An 18893-nucleotide genomic window follows, 5' to 3' on the forward strand; every position below is an offset into this window, starting at 1 on the left:
TCAACCCGCTCTGAGGCTTGGAACATCACAAACAGTATCTCTGGAATATCAGGGCAGTTCACAGTCTGTTCCTTGTAAGTCCCAGGCCGCCTTCTCAGGCCCTGGCTGTGCTGTAGGGATGCTGTGGGTTGGACACTTGCTCTGGTGGTGGCCACATGCTCTCAAGCTCTAAGGGTATGTCTACACTACGGAATAAGGTCAAATTTATAGAAGTCGTTTTTTTAGAAATCGGTTTTATATATTCAAGTGTGTGTGTCCCCACAGAAAATGCTCTAAGTGCATTAAGTGCATTAACTCGGCGGAGTGCTTCCACAGTACCGAGGCTAGAGTCGACTTCCGGAGCGTTGCACTGTGGATAGCTATCCCACAGTTCCCGCAGTCTCCGCTGCCCATTGGAATTCTGGGTTGAGATCCCAATGCCTGATGGGGCTAAAACATTGTCGCGGGTGGTTCTGGGTACATATCGTCAGGCCCCCCTTCCCTCCTTCCCTCCGTGAAAGCAAGGGCAGACAATCGTTTCGCGCCTTTTTTCCTGAGTTACCTGTGCAGACGCCATACCACGGCAAGCATGGAGCCCGCTCAGGTAACCGTCACCGTATGTCTCCTGGGTGCTGGCAGACGTGGTATGGCATTGCTACACAGTAGCAGCAACCCGTTGCCTTCTGGCAGTAGATGGTACGACTGGTAGCCGTCCTCGTCGTGTCTGAGGTGCTCCTGGCCACGTCGGCTGGGAGCGCCTGGGCAGACATGGGCACAGGGACTAAACTTGGAGTGACTTGACCAGGTCATTCTCTTTAGTCCTGCAGTCAGTCCTATTGAACCATCTTATGGTGAGCAGGCAGGTAATACGGATTGCTAGCAGTCGTACTGTACCATCTTTTGCCGGGTAGGCAAGAGATGATGATGGCTAGCAGTCGTATTGTACCATCTTCTGCCGGGCAGGCAAGAGATGAGGATGGCTAGCAGTCGTACTGTACCATCTTCTGCCGAGCAGCCATGAGATGTGGATGGCATGCAGTCCTTCTGCACCGTCTGCTGCCAGCCAAAGATGTAAAAGATAGATGGAGTGGATCAAAACAAGAAATAGACCAGATTTGTTTTGTACTCATTTGCTTCCCCCCCTCCCCTGTCTAGGGGACTCATTCCTTTAGGTCACACTGCAGTCACTCACAGAGAAGGTGCAGTGAGGTAAATCTAGCCATGTATCAATCAGAGGCCAGGCTAACCTCCTTGTTCCAATAAGAACAATAACTTAGGTGCACCATTTCTTATTGGAACCCTCCGTGAAGTCCTGCCTGAAATACTCCTTGATGTAAAGCCACCCCCTTTGTTGATTTTAGCTCCCTGAAGCCAACCCTGTAAGCCGTGTCCTCAGGCGCCCCTCCCTGCGTCAGAGCAACGGCAAACAATCGTGCATCTGAGTTGAGAGTGCTGTCCAGAGCGGTCAAAATGGAGCACTCTGGGATAGCTCCCGGAGGCCAATACCGTCGAATTGTGTCCACAGTACCCCAAATTCGAGCCGGCAAGGCCGATTTAAGCGCTAATCCACTTGTCAGGGGTGGAGTAAGGAAATCGATTTTAAGAGCCCTTTAAGTCGAAATAAAGGGCTTCATCGTGTGGACGGGTGCAGGTTTACATCGATTTAATGCTGCTAAATTCGACCTAAAATCCTAGTGTAGACCAGGGCTAAGTGGTAGGACACGTCTTCCCAGCATTGTCCCCGCCCTGTCGGGGTTACGATCCAAGCCTGGCCTGCAGAGCCTCTTGGCTGAGGTGTCTCCCTGTGCTAGGCCTGCTGCCCAGGGTCCCCCTCGCTCTCTCCAGCTGCTCCCCGCACCCAGCTCCGGACTGCTCCAGCCCCAGCTCCACCACTCTGTTTCAGCACTGCTGCTGGGCTCTGCCTCCAGCTCCCTGGGCTGCTTCTTTGGCCCCTCTGCCTCTGGTTGCTACAGCTCTGCTCCCAGGACAGGTCTGCTCTGCAGGCTGCTTCTGTGACTCTGCTCCCAGCACTGACCTGTTTCGTGGGCTGCTTTTCTGGCCCCTCTGGCTCTGGTTGCTGCAGCTCTGTTCCCAGGGCAAGTCTGCTCTCTCTGGGCCGTGCCTCTGGCTTTGGGGCTGCAGCTCTACTCCCAGGACACGGTCTGCTCTCTCTGGATCTGGCACAGCTCTGCTCCCCAGCTCAGCTTGCACCCCTGCTTTCTCCTTAGTTCGGCCCCACTCTGTCTGACCCAGGCAATTCCAGCTCACACAGAGGATGGGACCTCCCTGGCCTCCTGACTCCCTGATTTGCCTGCCCGCCCTGTCATTCAGGCTGACCTGGAGCATTGGCCTCTCCCCATTGTTCCTGGGGACTGTCAGTCTCAGGGTCCTAGTTTCCCATCGACCCTTCCCCCTTTTTAGTACTGGGAGCTAGCAACTAAAACACCCCCACTGAATGTTAGTAAGGGGGCATCAGTCCCCTTACAGTAAGTTAATTAGGGTAATGGGATATAATTGGTTACATAATCATGTTACAATACATTAGGATTGGTTAGTTAAATTTCAGTAAAATGATTGGTTAGGTATAGCTGAGACTATTACTATATAAACTGGGGTCAAACAAGAAGTGGGGGGGAAGGGAAATTGGAATAATGTTTGCTAAGGGGGGGAACGGGAACAAAAATTAGGGAACAGGGACACAGGCAAGGCTCTGCGGCATCAGAGCTGGGAAGGGGGACACGGGGTAAACGCTCTGTGATATCACAGCTGGGAACGGAACACTGGGGAACAGATACTATCGCAGAGGTGGACAAACTACGGCTTCACCCACCAGTCACAGGGCAATTCCTGTCTCTCTCTCTGGTATTGGTGTAGCAAGTTCACAGTTCTCAGCCTCAGCTGTCTGGTTCTCAAGAGAAAAGTCTGCAGTTTCCCAGCTCTGTTCCCCTCACCTCCCACCCTCACTCCCTCCTGACTCTATCTCACATCCCTGAAGAGCTCAGGTAGCAACTCCAGGCCCTGTTCAGTCTCGGTCCCTCGGAGTGTGAATCTAGCACTCACCCCTGGTGTTTGTGCTGAGAGATATTGATAGTTTTCATTGTTCACACAACACAAAGATCTCATGACAAAGGGAAAAGAAAGGTTATATAAAATAAAAAGGACCCTTCTGGCAAAAGATCTTTTGTCTCCTTAAGTCCTCAATAAATCTGTGCTACATCCTGTCAAAGTAAGCTATTGGTGCTTTCAGAATCTCTTTAGCCATATTATCTAGCTATTATGGCTAAAGCTTTTCTGATCTCTGAGCTGTGTTTCTGACCAAGACCCCACCTCTCTCAGCCTTACCACCTGCCTTATTCTAGCTCAGACCCATTTAAATCAATGGGGCTATTGGTTGCAGTACAATTAAATATGTGACTAAGATTTTGCAGGACTGGAACTAGAGATTGCTGGGTTTGGGAGTCTCTCTCTGTTGATATTCAGCCTGTTCCTCATACCACAACTTTCACCAAATTCATTCTTTTCTGGTTACAAAATAATTGTGTCTTAGTGAATACCATGGTTATTTGTAATACAGCAGTAGCCAGAAGCTCCACAGAAGACTAAGTCTATATTGTGCTAGGCACTGTATATACACATCATGAGAGACAGCTCCTAAGGGAAAGAGTTTACAGTCTCAATATGCAGAACACCCAGTGTAATGATTTTATAAATGTGAGGAGTGACCCTGAAATCTAAAGGGCTACGAGTGATGCCCCAAGAGGAATGATGAGGGGAGGGGACAGCATCCCCCGATTGCTGAGAGAATGAGACTCTGCACTAAAGCAGGTATTCAACTTCTGTTATGTGCGACAAATACAGCGTGTTCTCCACAATTACAGCACTTGCTCCTAGAGTGCTGAACCCATTTTATGAGAAAAGTCAATGTTACTGGCTTTAGCAATAATCATTAACAATGGGTCTGTTCAGACATTTAGCACTGACTGTCAGACCCTGCCATGGAGTGATACCATTCAAAGCCCCATACTGTTCCAATGAAGGTATTTTACTGCTTATGGACCCAGATTATATTAAACTGATTTTGAAAGCCTTATTTTGGGTAAGTTTTTCAAAAACATTTTTTCAAAAATGACTTAGAGTTGGATTTTTAAAGGTATTAGGCACCTGATGAAGCAAATGGGGGCCTAGCGGGGTTTCCAAAACAGGTTAGGTACCAGGGGCTAAAGCCACAAAAAGATTTTGGTGCCCAGCTACTACTTTCACTTTAGGTACCTGAATCTGACATTTAAATACCCGTGATACTCAAACTCCCTGGTAGAGGGCTTTCCCTTCACCCTCTCCCCTGGTTCTTGTCACATAGACAGAAAGCAGACCAGAAGTCCAAAGTGCAAACAATGAAATGTTTATTGGGGTTAGTTTCCAAGCAAGCATATTTTGAAGCCCTTCACATCCGTTGGGCTTATCTCTATATGCCGATAGAGCAGTTTCCGCCCCAAAACCCATCCCTCCTGGTCCCTTCACATTTGATTCCCCGGAATCCAGCATCTTCAGGGATTTAGGGAGGGGAAGAGTTGTCAGCCCCAGGGATACTCACTCTGCAGGTACCAGCTCCAGGTAAGTGGGGGAAACCAGCCCAGGGGCTGCAGGAAAATGGGGGTGGGGACAGGTGTTCAGGGTGAATGTTGGGCCTGGCTCAAATATCCCTCCTAGCCTCCATGGGAAGGGCATCACATCAGGGAAGGGAAAGGAAAGAAGAGAACTTCATCCAGGCAGAGGGAGCTTCCGGAGGAGTTTCTCTCTCCCATTCCTCAGCAGGTTCCCAGGAGGCAGAAAGGCCCATCAGTTCAGCAGCCAGGACTGCAGCAGGGAAGAGGGGCTGATAAGGACTTCTCCTCCTCCTCTGCCTGGGGTTTTCTTAGACCAAGCAAAGCCAGAAGGTCCCTGAACAGCTAAGGGTCAGCTGCTGCTGGAACCTGTCCCCAGACATGGGCAGCTGGATACCTGGGAGCCAAATGCCACTGCTGTGTGTGGGAATTAGGAAATGGAGTTTTTATTATGGTCAACCCTAGTCAGGGCACTGAGAGAATTTCTCTCCTGTGTGGCGGAGTCTCTGATGTTCAATGTGGTGTTAGCTCCAACTGAAGCATTTTCCATGCTAAGGAGGTCTGAGAGGGCTCCTCCCTGTTTGGATTTGCTGATGCTTGATGCCGTGTGAGCACCAAAAGAAAGTACCCCCACATTCAAGCTCTTTCTTCTGTGAATTATCTGATGGGGAACAATGTGTGAGTTAGACTGAATCTTTCCCTGCAGTTATTGAAGCTTTTCCCACAATCCAAGTATTTATGGGTTCTCTCTCCCATGTGGATTGTCTGATGTGAAGTAAGGTTTGATCTTCAAATTAAAATTTTTCCACAGTTGGGGCATTTTGTGGATACTGTGCCATGTGGATTCTGAAATGTTTAGTAAGGTATGATCTAGGACTGAAGCTTTTCCCATCACCTAAGCATTTATGGGATTTCTCTCTTGTGTGGATTGTCTTACGTATAATAAGATTTCATAGATATTAAGGTCAGAAGGGACCATTATGATCATCTAGTCTGACCTCCTGCACAATGCAGGCCACCAAATCTCACCCACCCACTCCTGCAATAAACCTCTCACCTATGTCTGAGCTACTGAAGTCCTCAAATCATGGTTTAAAGACTTCAAGGTGCAGAGAATCCTCCAGCAAGTGACCCGTGCCCCATGCTGCAGAGGAAGGTGAAAACCCCCAGAGCCTCTTCTAATCTGCCCTGGAGGAAAATTCCTTCCCGACCCCAAATATGGCGATCAGCTGAACCCTGAGCATGTGGGCAAGACTCACCAGCCAGATACCCAGGAAAGAATTCTCTGTAGTAACTCAGATCCCATCCCATCTAACATTCCATCACAAAGCATTGGGCCTATTTACCGTGAATAGTTAAAGATCAATTAATTGCCAAAATCATGTTATCCCATCATACCATCTCCTCCATAAACTTATCAGGTTTAATCTTGAAGCCAGATAGGTCTTTTGCCCCAACTGCTTCCCTTGGAAGGCTGTTCCAGAACTTCACTCCTCTGATGGTTAGAAACCTTTGTCTAATTTCAAGTCTAAACTTCCTGATTGCCAGTTTATATCCATTTGTTCTTGTGTCCACATTTGAGCTCTCACTGAAGCTTTTCCCACAGTGCAGGCACTTACAGGTTTTATCTCCTGTGTGGGTTCTCAGATGTGAAATGATTAAAGCTTTTCCCACAATCCAAGTATTTATAGGGTTCTTCTCCTCTATGGGTTCTCTGACGTATAATAAGGGCTGATGGTGCATTGAAACTTTTCTCACACTGCAGGCATTTTTAGGGTCTCTCCCCCATATGGATTCTCCCATGGTTAATAAGGCCCAAGTGCTGAATGAAGCTTTTACCTCAATCCAAGCATTTATAGGGTCTCTCTCCTGCATGGTTTCTCTCACGGTTAATTAAGACTTGAGCAATAAATGAAGCTCTTCCTGAAGTACAGGCATTTATAGCAGGGTTTCTCAAACTGGGGTCCAGGGGTCCGTAAGGGTACTCCAGTGGGTCAACGAGTCATGTCCGGGGATGCTGTCCCCGCTGATCAACTTCTCCCCCTCCCTCCCAGTCACTCCTGCATGCCACAAAACAGCTGTTCAGCAGTGTGCAGGAGGCACTGGGCAGGAGAGGGAGGAGTGGGGACGGGGCACGCTTGGGGGAGGAGGCAGAAAGAGGCAGGGAAGAGGAGGGGCAGGGGTGGGGGCTTGGGAGAAGGGGTGGAGTGGGAGTGGAGCCTGTGGCTGAGCAGTGGGCTTGCAGGGGTCCTTGAAAATTTTTCAATTAAAGGGGGGTCCTCGGGTTGTTAAAGTTTGAGAACCACAGATTTATAGGGTTTCTCACCAGTGTGGAGTCTCCCATGTCTAATAAGATGTGCCTTCCGACTGAAGCTTTTCCCACAGTCCAAACACTTATAGGGTCTCTCTCCAGTGTGCAGTCTCCTATGAGCAGTAAGATTTGAGCTCCGACTGAAGCTTTTCCCACATTCCAAGCATTTATAGGGTCTCTCTCCTGTGTGGGTTCTCTCATGGCTAATAAGGCCTGAGCGCTGACTGAAGCTCTTCCCACAGTCCAAGCGTTTATAGGAGTTCTTGCTCATGTGGATTCTACCATGGTTAATAAGGCCTGAGCGCTGACTGAAGCTCTTCCCACAGTCCAAGCATTTATAGGGTTTCTCTCCAGTGTGGATTATCCTATGGCTAATAAGATTTGAGCTTCGACTGAAGCTTTTCCCACAGTCTAAGCATTTATAGGGGTTCTCTCCAGTGTGGATTATCCTATGGCTAATGAGGCCTGAGCGCTGACTGAAGCTCTTCCCACAGTCCAAGCATTTAAAGGGTTTCTCTCCAGTGTGGATTATCCTATGGCTAATAAGATTTGAGCTCCGACTGAAGCTCTTCCCACAGTCCAAGCATTTATAGGGTTTCTCTCCAGTGTGGATTATCCTATGGCTAATAAGATTTGAACTCCGACTGAAGCTTTTCCCACAGTCTAAGCATTTATAAAGTCTCTCTCCCATGTGGATTCTCCCATGTCTAGTAAGATTTGAGCGATGACTGAAGCTTTTCCCACAGTCCAAGCATTTATAGGGGTTCTCTTCCATGTGGACTCCGCCATGGTTAATAAGGCCTGAGCGCTGACTGAAGCTCTTCCCACAGTCCAAGCATTTATAGGGTTTCTCTCCAGTGTGGATTATCCTATGGCTAATAAGATTTGAGCTCCGACTGAAGCTTTTTCCACAGTCTAAGCATTTATAAAGTCTCTCTCCAGTGTGGATTCTCCCATGTCTAGTAAGATTTGAGCGATGACTGAAACTTTTCCCACAGTCCAAGCATTTATAGGCGTTCTTTTCATTCTCATTTGTCTGCTGAATTGTGGTTTCTTTGGGATCCTTGCCACATTCGATAGATTCATACACTTTATTCCTTTGGCAGTTTCCCAGCTTCCTCTCTGACCTGTGCCAATTACTCCAGGCTTTTCTCTGTTCCAAGCACTGGGAAAAATTCCCTTCACCTTGTCTCAATAAGGTCCCCTGCAGTTCCACTTGTTCAGGACATTCCTGCAGTGGATTCTCGTCCTCATTCTCACTCATTGTCTCATCACCTGCTGGGGGAGAGAGAGAATATAGGCAGGAGTCATTGCCTGGGTTAGTACAAAGGACAGAAAGGGGAATAGCAAAGAGGGAAAACACAACTCAGCAACTGTTGGGGAGACTGAGAATTTGGATTCTGCTCCCAAATCCCATCCAAACATTCACAGGGAAGTGAAGTCATGGAAAAAACTCCTAACAGGGTGGGTGGGAATCTATGAGCTGTATCTGCCATGATGACCTGACACCTGCTGACCACAGCCTGACCTAGGTGAGATGAGGCAGAACTGAGGGGGCTCGGATTTTCAGCTTTTTCCTTCACTTGCCGTATAGTTTCTTTGTCAGAGTCACTGACTCCTTACTTGTGCAGGTGTCTCTTGTGATCTTCCTTTTCTTGGAGGCCGGGAGATCTGGGACCCACGGCTCTTCCCCTGCTTCCAGCCGGATGATCAGGTCAGGTTTGGGAATGGGGAGTCCTGCTCAGGGGATGAAATCAGGCATGATGAGAGAGAACTGAGGATCGGTGGAGTATTTGTCACAAAGGGCACATCTTGAGTTTAAACTGACCCCATGATTTGCTGGAGGGTTGTGGGATCTGAACAGATGGGAACATGGTCACTGAGTCCCCTTGGGAGAGGCCGATGTCTGGGGGAGGGGGAGTTGTCAAACCCTCACTAGGAGTTATCAGGATGTGTGTTCTGGGGGACTTTCTGAGGCACACACAGCTCTGGTGTTATACCCCTGCATATGTCTAAACATCCAGAGCCCAGAGTCCTCCCCACAGATGGAGCTACTCCCAGGAAGGAGGTGCATAGAGATCTTGCGTATGAGTGAGAATTAATGCAGATAGGTTAACACATTGCTCCTGCCCCTGTGAAAGCTGGTGGGATGGGGATGAATTAACATGTCCATCAGGTTCATGACTCCCCTATCCCATTGCAAGGGGTTTGGAGGTGAACGGCTCTCTCACACACTGGAGCTGTGGACTATGTGACCCATTCCCCTCTAATGTAACTGACCAGGGAAGAACCTGACCAGATGCAGAAATGCAGGCCCCTGGCTTCAAATCGCTGAGGGGACAGGAATCCTTACCCAGCGAGGTCACAGTCTCATAATTCTCCTGCATGACGTCCCTGTAGAGGGCTCTCTGACCGGGGTCCAGCAGAGCCCCCTGCCCCTCGGTGAAGTACACAGCCACCTCCTCAAAGGTCACCGGCATCTGAAAAAACAGGTGCTCTCCACTCAGTACCTGCTGCCCCAGCCACAATCCCACTATTGTGGGAAGAAGCACAATAATACGACAGCTCTGGGAGCGCGAGAGGAGAATATCACCCCCCACCCTGCTCAGAGTGGCCAGGAGGCTACAGGGACCAGAGAGATGGTGAGGGCTCCTTGTCCCTCCCAGCAGAGGCGGACAGGGTTTTCACATTTGCCACACACCTACAAGGCACAGGTTAACATGGGAAGCAGAGCTACATGCAGGGGACAGGAATCCCAACACCTTCCCTCTGTATTTCATCGCAGTCTCTGCCGATGGGTTCAGGCTCCAGCACTCTGGCCTGTTTCCCCAGCCCTATCCAGGGGGTTGTTTCCTGTTTCAGAAATGGGGGACTCTTCACCCCCCGGTCCCACAATGGGCCTGTTAATAAATCAGGCCCTAGGCTGAGCATGTCCCAGCAGGTTTATCGCACCTTGTCCCCCTCCCTGTCTCACCCTGTGTATTTCCTCCCCCTCCCCCTTTACAACAACCCTCCCCAGCAGTTCCCCCCAAAATCCCCTACCTGAGCTGGATCCACCACAGCCATTTCCCTGCCCAGGACCCTAGGAAGATGGGATGATCTGGAGCAAAATGGGTCGTTATTCTGCAGCCTGTCAGGGTGAGAAGGGCAACTGGGGAGGTTTTTGAATTAGCATTAGTCCATTTCACACCTCGATTCCCCCCAGGCTCTTTCCCTCCAGACAGACACTCTAGACTCTCAAAAAGAAAAGGAGTACTTGTGGCACCTTAAAGACTAACCAATTTATTTGAGCATACGCTTCAGACTAACACGGCTGAAACTCTAGACTCTGCCATGCTGGGAAAACCCTCAGTTACCTTTGTACAACACAGACCTGACCCCTCCCACCAGGACTAAATCCACGAGACACTTTTAAACCCTCCCAGGAACAGAGTCTCTGAGCCAAATGCTAGAAAAGAGCAGAATCAAAAGCTCCACTTTGGGGGATCCCCCCGACACTGTCCCCAGGGCAGCACATTCCCCCAGCAGCGCGGGGACTAGGCAGAGGCAGCACTTGGCTTTTCCTCTCTCTGCTCCTCACCTTCTTCCCAGGAAAGTCAATCTGAATTGGAAACTGGGTTGGAACCTCCCTCCTCACTTATTGCTCCTGCTGCCACTTTCAGACTCTCCCCTCTCCCTTCTTCATGGAAGAGCTGATTCCTGTCCCGCCATGCCTGTGGGCGTTTCCTCTCCAATAGCTACTGTCACTGCTAACAGGAGTGTGAGCCTGGGTGTGTCGGGGGCAGCAGCTCTGGGACTCGCAGACACCCGGGAGCAGAGATGGGCCAACAAGGGGCCATTTGTGCAGAGTCACTTTCCTGCCTGCCCCCTGCACTTACCCCCAGAGGTCAATTTCATCACCTGCAGTCTCTGACTCAGGAGTTGATGCCAGCAAAGCCAGGAGCTGCCCCAGGGGGATAGTTCCAGCCACAGGAGGAAGCACCCCCTCGGCTGGGCATAGAGGGGGCCTTAGTGATGGTCTGTCCCAGCACAGATCCGCTCTGCAGCAGCAGCTGCTCAGCCCGGGCTCCCAAATCACAATGGGGGCAGCAGCATCTGCTCCAGGAAGCCCAGCTAGCTCTAGGGTTCCAGTATCCTGAGCACAGAGAGAGACTGACACTGACTGACCTCTTTGGCCTTAGCAATTACCAGAGCCCTCTGCTGGGGACAACTAATGACCAAGCCGCCCTGTGCTGCCTCTGCAGCCCCCAGGGACAGTCAGGCCAATGCTGATCTCATTTGCCCATCTGGACTCATAGTGGAATCGGAGAACCAGTTCAAACCGGTATTTCATACATTAACTGGAATTGAATCTGAATCATAAATTTGTTTTCCCAACTCAACCTCAACGGGTTAGGTGTTACCAGTTAAAATAAAAGCAGTGGTGTTACCAGTTAAAATAAAGATTCAACATTTTTTAATCTCATTATTTAAAAAAAAAAAAAAAAAACCTACAGAGATCTTAGTTTCATTTAAGAGACACAGCAAACTAGCCAATAGGCTGGTGATTGCCCCAGAACAGCCGGCACCAGGATAGTGAGAAGAGAGTGAGAAGAGATTGGGGACAGACCACCAGAGCAGGGAGGGACAGGGGAAGCTTGGGAGCTGCCTGCACACCATGGGAAGCAGAAGGGGGACCAGAGGTAGATGAGCCACCTCTGAGAAGGCTCCCTGGGGAGAGAAGGGGTGGGATGCTCCTTGGGCCCTGAAGTTCATAACTGTTCAAGTCCAAGGGCAAAGATAATGGCTCCCCAACCTTCTCCTCTTAGACAGGCCTCCTCCCACCATCTTCAGCCCCTGGGGCAGCTCCTCCCTCTAGTTGCTCCACTTGAGGCAGGGTTCATGCTCTAAACTCCCTTCCCCACTGAAGCCAGGTGCAGGGCCCACTCCCAACCCTCCAGGGCACTGTCTGATACCCGCCTCCAACCCTCCCACCCCTACCCCAGATAGATACGTTTCTCTCATACATATATCTTGATGCTAGATATCAGTCTGCACTGTCAGCACCGGACAAAGTCAAGGCAAAATTTCATTACACCAGAACATGGCTGAAGATGGAAATGTCTGAGTCAGAAATAATGATGTTACAGAACCAATGTCAGACACGTCTGAAATTGAAAGATGAATTGGAACTTCTTGTGAAATCTCCAAACAGGAAGCGGTATCTGGATGAAGGAAAGCCCCAAAAAAGGATTGGGCCAACTCCTGATTTATTCGCAGATGGGCCACATCTCCATAAGAAAGAAACATGGGAACATCAGAAAAATGTCACGCTCACGCTATATCAACTAGCAAAAATTGTACTGGCAGTTCCAGCAACACAAGTGAGCATCAAAAGAAAATTTCCAGACCTCAAATGTATCCTTTCACTGCAAAGGTCCAATATGACAAAGTGAATGTTTAAATATGTTATTTTGGGTTTCTCAAACACATTGTTTAGGAAAATAATCATGTATATTTAACAACACAAATACGCTAGGAAAACTCACGTAAAGTTAAAATTACAAAATAAATAATCAAAAATCAAAACAGTTTCCATTTTAAGTTGCAGCTCTCTTTCATGGATTTACCTCCATTGAGATTTAAATAGGATTTAAACTGGTAACTGAACTTCTAATTTTGTTTCTTTGGGTGGCTTGAACCAGAAAAGAAACCGAACCTATTGAATGGAACTGAACCTGAATCGAATCAAACCAAACCAAATACCAATTGGATTCCTTGCCTGCTGTCGCTAGCAGTGACTCTGGTTTGACACAGAAATCAGAGCAGGACCCTGTTCAGTCCTGTCAGCTCTAAACATTTATCATGCAGGAGGCAGACCCCCCAGATAATGAGATTGTCTTAAAAAAACAAAGACTACATTAGGAGCAGAGTGTGTGGGGGGGAATATTTGCCTTGTAAATTCTGAGCCCTTAGGGGAAAATCGGCTAACCCCCCCGCCGCTTGTTTGACCATGTCTAGGGGGAATATTCCCCACTGGCTGCTGGGGGTGGCAGCCTCCTACCCCATGGGCTGGGGGAGCTGCCATTGTATCTCTCACCATCCATCCGCTCTCCCTTCTGCTACCCTCTGGCTCTCCCTTCCCCAGCCAGTCTCTGCTTGCTCTCATATTCTCCCTCCAGCCTCCCCACAGCCCCTCTCCCCATATCCCCCCTTTCCTTCCCTTTACCCCCCCCCCGAGTTTCCCTCTGTTCCAACTCTGTACCCCAGAATTCTCCCCCTGCCCCCTAATTCCCGGGTATTCCCTCAGCCCCCCTTCAGCGTCTCCCCTCAGCGTCCCCCTCCACCCCGTTCACCCCCTCAATGCCCTCTGGCTCTCAGAGCCCCCTCCCCGTCTTCATCCCCCTTCCGGCTCCCAACCTGTCTCTGTCCCACCCCCATTCCACCCACTCACTGCAAACCACAAGAGCTGGCAGCCAGCTTTCCTCTGCCCAGTGCAGGGACTCGCAGCCAGCCCAGCTGGGAGCAGCCTGGGGCATCCCCCTGCCCCTGCAGACAGGCTGCTCCGGGAGCAGCGCTTCCTGGGGAGAGGGGCAGGTCTCACCTTCTCTCCACGTGGGAGCAGGGCCCTGGGTCCAGTAAGGAGGGGCTGGGACAGCCTGGGGTCTCTGCACTAAGAGAGTCTCTAGGGGAGCAGCGGGAATGTTCCTCCCTCGATAGGAAACCTCCCCCGCCTGCAGCCAGGGCTCTGGGGTCCCCAGCGGCAGCAGCCGAGGCCCTGGGGTCTTGCAAGGAAGGTGGGTTGCACCGTAACAGAGTCACTGCGGAGACGGCAATTCGCTTCCTGCGGCCAGGCTGCGTGACCCTGGGGATCGCCCTGCTCGGCGCCTCCTGGGTCCTAGCGACAGCGGCAACATTGGGTTTGGCCTGTGTCTGTTATTGTTATTATTTATTGTATCGTCACCCCAGGCTCGCCGACGGGGTTGGGGGGGGGGGGAAGGGTCAGTTGTCCGGGGCCGGTGATTTAAAAGGTCCCAGAGAAGATAAAAAAAGTTAACTCGATGAAGCAACGCCACAACTTACTCAGAGTGGGTTCTAATGTGTTACCCAGAAGATAAAAAGTAGCATCGTAAACCTCAGCCATCCCTTTCTAGGGGCGCCCTGAGTGTCCTGCCCTGGGGCGGGGAATTGCTGTTGTAGGGCCTGGATTCCCCCAGCATGTTCTGTCTGTGTAATAGTGTCGGATTTTGCCTGGTGTAATTTGGCAGCTTGGAAAAGTTGTAAGTTGTGTGAGTGAATAATGTTACATACTGGCTGTCCTGTGAGACATGCAGTGTTTGGTAACTCAGTCAAGCTGTCAGTCACTTCCCTTTTTATATTTTTATTGTATTTCTGTTTCTTTATGCACATTAATCAATCAAATAAATAAATAAACAGGATTATTTTTTCTTCATGAAAATTACTAAAATAAATAAAAAGGATTGCACTGCAGCCCGCTGCCCCAGACCCTCCCTCTGCGGGGAACCACATTCCCTAGGAGCAGGCAGCTCATCTCAGCATTAAGGAGGCATTATGCATAGAAGGCACCATGTCAATGAGTGGACAGAGAGGACACATCCAGATTGGATGTCTGTAGAGACTTGGGACATGGGGGTGATGGGTTCCTGGTCCTACATAGGCTGCCCAGAACCCAGAGAGGCAGGGGATATGTTTCCCAGCAACACTGACGGTGGGTGGGATTCACTCTGGTAAGAGATAGATCCAGGGAGCAGATTGTAAGATGTGTTCTCTTTTCCCCACAGCATGTTCACTGTCTGGTAGCCCTGGGCTGAGCTGCGAGGGCTGCTCCCTTAGTTCGGGCCATGGGGATCTCAGTGCTGTGCCACCAGGTTCCTGTGGTTATTTGTAGAGTCAAATTAACCCATCACTGGGCTGTAGGAAAAAATCCCGCAGTTCTCCCCCTTCCCCCCGACCCCATTCTCCCACAGGGTTTTTACCTGCTGCTCCTCACCATGCCAGTGTAACTTTGCCTGCACAATTTGCCGCCGGTAGCAGTTATTCACATCTGTGTATCCTCTCCTTTGCTGCCCTGTCACAATTTGCTGCTTCTGCCTTTCCCCATCGTATAGTCCAAGGGCAGTAAGTTGTGATGGATGGAGGCATTCCCACCACAGTTTGGTACCTCTCACCTTTCCCCAGTTTCTGGTCCAGGGGTAACAGACTGTGATGGATGGGATTCATTTATCATAGTTTTCCCACCTCTGTCTTCCTCCATCCTTTGGTCCAGGGCTGGTAAATTCTGATGGATGGGGACATTCCCAGCACAATTTGCTGCCTCTCACCTTTCCGCATTCTCTGCCTTTCCCTATCTCCTAGTCCAGGGGTAGAAAGCTGTGATGAATATGGGGTATTACAGCCTATAGGGCTAGCCTGCTTGCTTGCCTATATATATTTTCTTATGGATTTCTTATTTTCTTATGTGTTTGTCTCTTTGTTTTGTTATAATAGGTTATAATAGGCCTATAGATTTATATTAAAGTATTTTTGGCTGCAACACAAGGGACCTGCAGGCCACATCCTGTATGCTGAGCTAAGGCAACGTTAGTGTACATATATTTGGGACCTTTCACCTAGAAAGGTGGTGATGAGCTAAAGCATAAGTTCCATATATGGTTGCGACCTTTAACATAGATACATAAAGAATGCATTGAAGCAGGGTGGTATGGAGGGCTACCTAAGCGCTACCTCTTTAAACTTAATAGGTACACCACAACTCGGAACTTGCAAATAACCAAAATAACTGGATAGGACAGAAATAACAAATGTGAGAATGAGCTAATGTCATTAATATGTGTGTATATGTCATCAATACGTACAAACATGCCGGCCAATGGAGTAAGCGTACCCCAACATTTCTGTGGGTGAGGAAACTAAGTGTGGCCATAGAAGGAGGGCTCAGGTGTTCAAGCTCTATAAGAGGGGTGACCCACCATGACAAAGAGGCTTCTTCGTTCTTAGTTTATTACCCTTTTGTTTATTAGTCTATTAATCTGTTAGTTCTGAATTGTAAGATTTAAGTCAGTCAGTTAAGTAAAACTCTAAGTTAGCTTCTTCAGTCTTCTATAGCTCTTCAGCTTCTCCTAAGCTCTGCTCCTCCCACTCAAGAATTGAGGAACCTGGACCTGAACTCTCTTAGCATGCCAGAGACTAGGCTGGTCCTTTGTCTCTTACCACCAGGTTATCAAGGAAGGGTGTGAGTATATTAATCAAAAGCTTTATAGTGCATAATATCACATGTATCTCTAGAACAATATTATTGCCTTTGACAGGTTTCAGAGTAGCAGCCGTGTTAGTCTGTATCCGCAAAAAGAAAAGGAGTACTTGTGGCACCTTAGAGACTAACCAACTTATTTGAGCATAAGCTTTCGTGAGCTATAGCTCACTTCATTGGGTGCATTCAGTGGATGCATCCGATGAAGTGAGCTGTAGCTCACGAAAGCTTATGCTCAAATAAATTGGTTAGTCTCTAAGGTGCCACAAGTACTCCTTTTATTATTGCCTTTGTAACTCTGATTATTTTACCATTTGATTACTGTTGGATTACTATTCCATTTATCTCAATAAAAGTCTTTAAGGCTACATTTGTCTCAGTGTGAGTGTCCTTGTCGTACATTCCAAGGGTCCTTGCAAACTCTATGTTGCCTGATTCTGGGACAAGAACCTTAGTGTCTTCTGATCAGATCAATTGGCAAGCCTATAACCCATATTACCTAAAATAATAATATTAACCTCTTAAAATCAGGCAACAGTATTCCTGTCACAATTTGCTACCTCTACCTTTGCCCATCAATGCAGTATTGCCAACTTTAGGAGATCAAAAATCATGAGTTCGACTCCCAAAAATCCTGAGATTGGCCCCAAAATTATAACATTTTTTAAAAAGTTTATATTGTGTTTTTAGGTCAGTCACGTGGTGTTTGAACTCCCCCTGCCTGTTGTAGGAACAGCAGTGATCTGTATGACTATGCTATGTATAACCTGTATGCTCAAAAGGTCTGTTACACTCCCCCCGCCCCCCTTTGGTCTCCTCTCCCTCTTTGAATACCTGTGAAGTGGCTTCCCCCCACCCCAGAATGCTTGTGGGATGAATAGGCTGGTTGAACAGCTGGAAGATCAGAAGAGGTCCCAGGGAGACAAGGTGTCTGGCACTCTAATTAGGCAGCGCTCACACACCCAGTGCATGGACACTGCCAGAGGTGGAGTGTGACCAACCAGACGAGGCCAAGTCATCTCCAGTGGCAGGCCTGGAGGATCTGGTCCTTAAAAGGGGAAGGGGCCCCGCCACACCCAGGGCAGCTGACAGGATTTCTAAGTAAAATTTAAGCCTCACTTTTAGAACTCTAAAATATCAGGATTTTTTTCCCAGTTGATTCAATTGCTTGTATGAGGGTGGGCCCCTCCCCTGTTCTTTTGAGGGTGGGCCCCTCCCCCGCTCTTTCTATCTCAGCTGAAGTTCTCTCTTCCCCCCACTTGTTAGCTTGCTAGCTTTGTTTACTTGGTATGTGAGTGATTTCTCAGTGTCTTTCCAAGTACTATGGAAGTAACTGCTCGGTGGAGAAAGCACATTCCTTTGTTTAGGGCCTGTAACTCCTGTTTGACTGGAAACCCATTTTAAGAATGGTTTCAGAGTAGCAGCCGTGTTAGTCTGTATTCGCAAAAAGAAAAGGAGTACTTGTGGCACCTTAGTCTCTAAGGTGCCACAAGTACTCCTTTTCATTTTAAGAATGTGCCACAGGTGAAAAAAAAAATCCTGCCATTGGAGAGTTCTACCAGGAGATCCTGAGTGAGGCTTAATTTTACTCAGAAATTCTGAGTCTGGTGATCAGTTCATGAGAGTTGGCATGTCTGCTCTGCCCAGTCTGGATTGCACGCAGGACGTGACAGAGCTTGAAACTGAAGAGGGATTTTATCTTTCATGGGAAATCTAAGTGTTATTATTTCCAAGTCTGCAGGTCACAGCTCAGCCCAGACAAGGCTCTAGACAAGCCCCAGAAAATGGATTTTAGTTTTAAAGATCCCAACACCACAAGCAGAGAAGGAAAAGGAATAATTTGTGGCATAGAGACAGAGAAAATATAACTAACCCAACACACGGTTTGTCTGAGGAAGTCAGGATGTTTTGCCCAGACTAATTAAGACGGGAGCAGAGAGGTGAAGAGGGGAAAGTGTTTGTTTTGGGGGTGAGTAGCCATTTACACACACAACCCCATTACTGCCCCTGGGAGAAGTCAGGGGGTGCCACTGAATTGCACAGAGATGGGTCAGGGACATGTTTGCTCCCTCAGAGACCTCAGAGCTTAAAAAGACTGAGGGTTCATCTGCACTGCAAATAAAGACCCACATCAGGGAATCTCAGAGCCCAGGGCAATTGACTTGGCTTTGGGGCTAAAGTAGCAATGTTGATGTTTGGGTTCAGGCGGGAGCCTGGGCTCTGAATCCTGGAGAGGGGGGAGGATCTCAGACCCCAGGCTGCAGCCGGGCATCTACACTGTTATTTTAGCCCTGCGGCCTGAGCCCCCATGACCCTGGGTCAGCTGCCCCAGGCTCTGAGACTCACTGCAGTGGTTTTTTTGTTTAATTCTGAGGGGTGTTGCAGTGCAGACATACCCTGAACAAGGGTCCTGTGTTAATGAGCGCTGCGATGTGTGTGATCCTGTCACTAGAGATTATATAGCAAGGCACAGACACAAGGGGGCTGAATTAACAGGGCCCAGACATACTTGGTTCTGGCAATACCTAACTGAGACTGCTTGACGTTGCACCCTTCAAAATATGCTTTTACTGTAATATTTTGAGGGTAAAGTTGATATAAATTCCCTCAGTTTTCCTACTCTACCATATAATTATTTAATATGCAGATATTCTACCCTCCATTCTTGCCACTTTTCTCTACAATAATCAAATATTGCTGCACAGATTTCCCCCTTTCTTCACTTACTAAATTTTACTGCACTTCCCTCAGA

At 48.7% G+C, this 18893-nt stretch overlaps 2 protein-coding genes across 2 annotated transcripts in view; one reads left to right on the forward strand and one right to left on the reverse strand.

The window, feature by feature from the left end:
* LOC119567445 (maestro heat-like repeat-containing protein family member 1) overlaps nt 1–18893 on the forward strand; it is an 850842-nt gene that overhangs the window by 585165 nt on the left and 246784 nt on the right. The window lies entirely within an intron of this gene.
* On the reverse strand, nt 4363–13047 carry LOC102937077 (zinc finger protein OZF). Its single transcript, XM_027832256.3, has 4 exons — nt 9934–13047; nt 9245–9371; nt 8515–8628; nt 4363–8169 (listed from the first exon to the last, which is right to left on the reverse strand). The coding sequence occupies exons 1-4, from the start codon at nt 9955–9957 to the stop codon at nt 6869–6871; spliced, it is 1566 nt and encodes a 521-aa protein (XP_027688057.3). The 5' UTR covers nt 9958–13047; the 3' UTR covers nt 4363–6868.

Source organism: Chelonia mydas, chromosome 14, assembly GCF_015237465.2.
Source record: "Chelonia mydas isolate rCheMyd1 chromosome 14, rCheMyd1.pri.v2, whole genome shotgun sequence".
Lineage (NCBI taxonomy): Eukaryota > Metazoa > Chordata > Testudines > Cheloniidae > Chelonia > Chelonia mydas.

Excerpts from the sequence above, each read along its gene's own strand:
- LOC102937077 (XM_027832256.3), bottom strand. The coding sequence starts at position 9,957 with ATGGCTGTGGTGGATCCAGCTCAG. Across the intron at positions 9,372-9,933 it reads CTGTGGTGGATCCAGCTCAG|ATGCCGGTGACCTTTGAGGA; the intron begins GTAGGGGATTTT and ends CTGTTTTTTCAG. Across the intron at positions 8,629-9,244 it reads TGAGACTGTGACCTCGCTGG|GACTCCCCATTCCCAAACCT; the intron begins GTAAGGATTCCT and ends TCCCCTGAGCAG.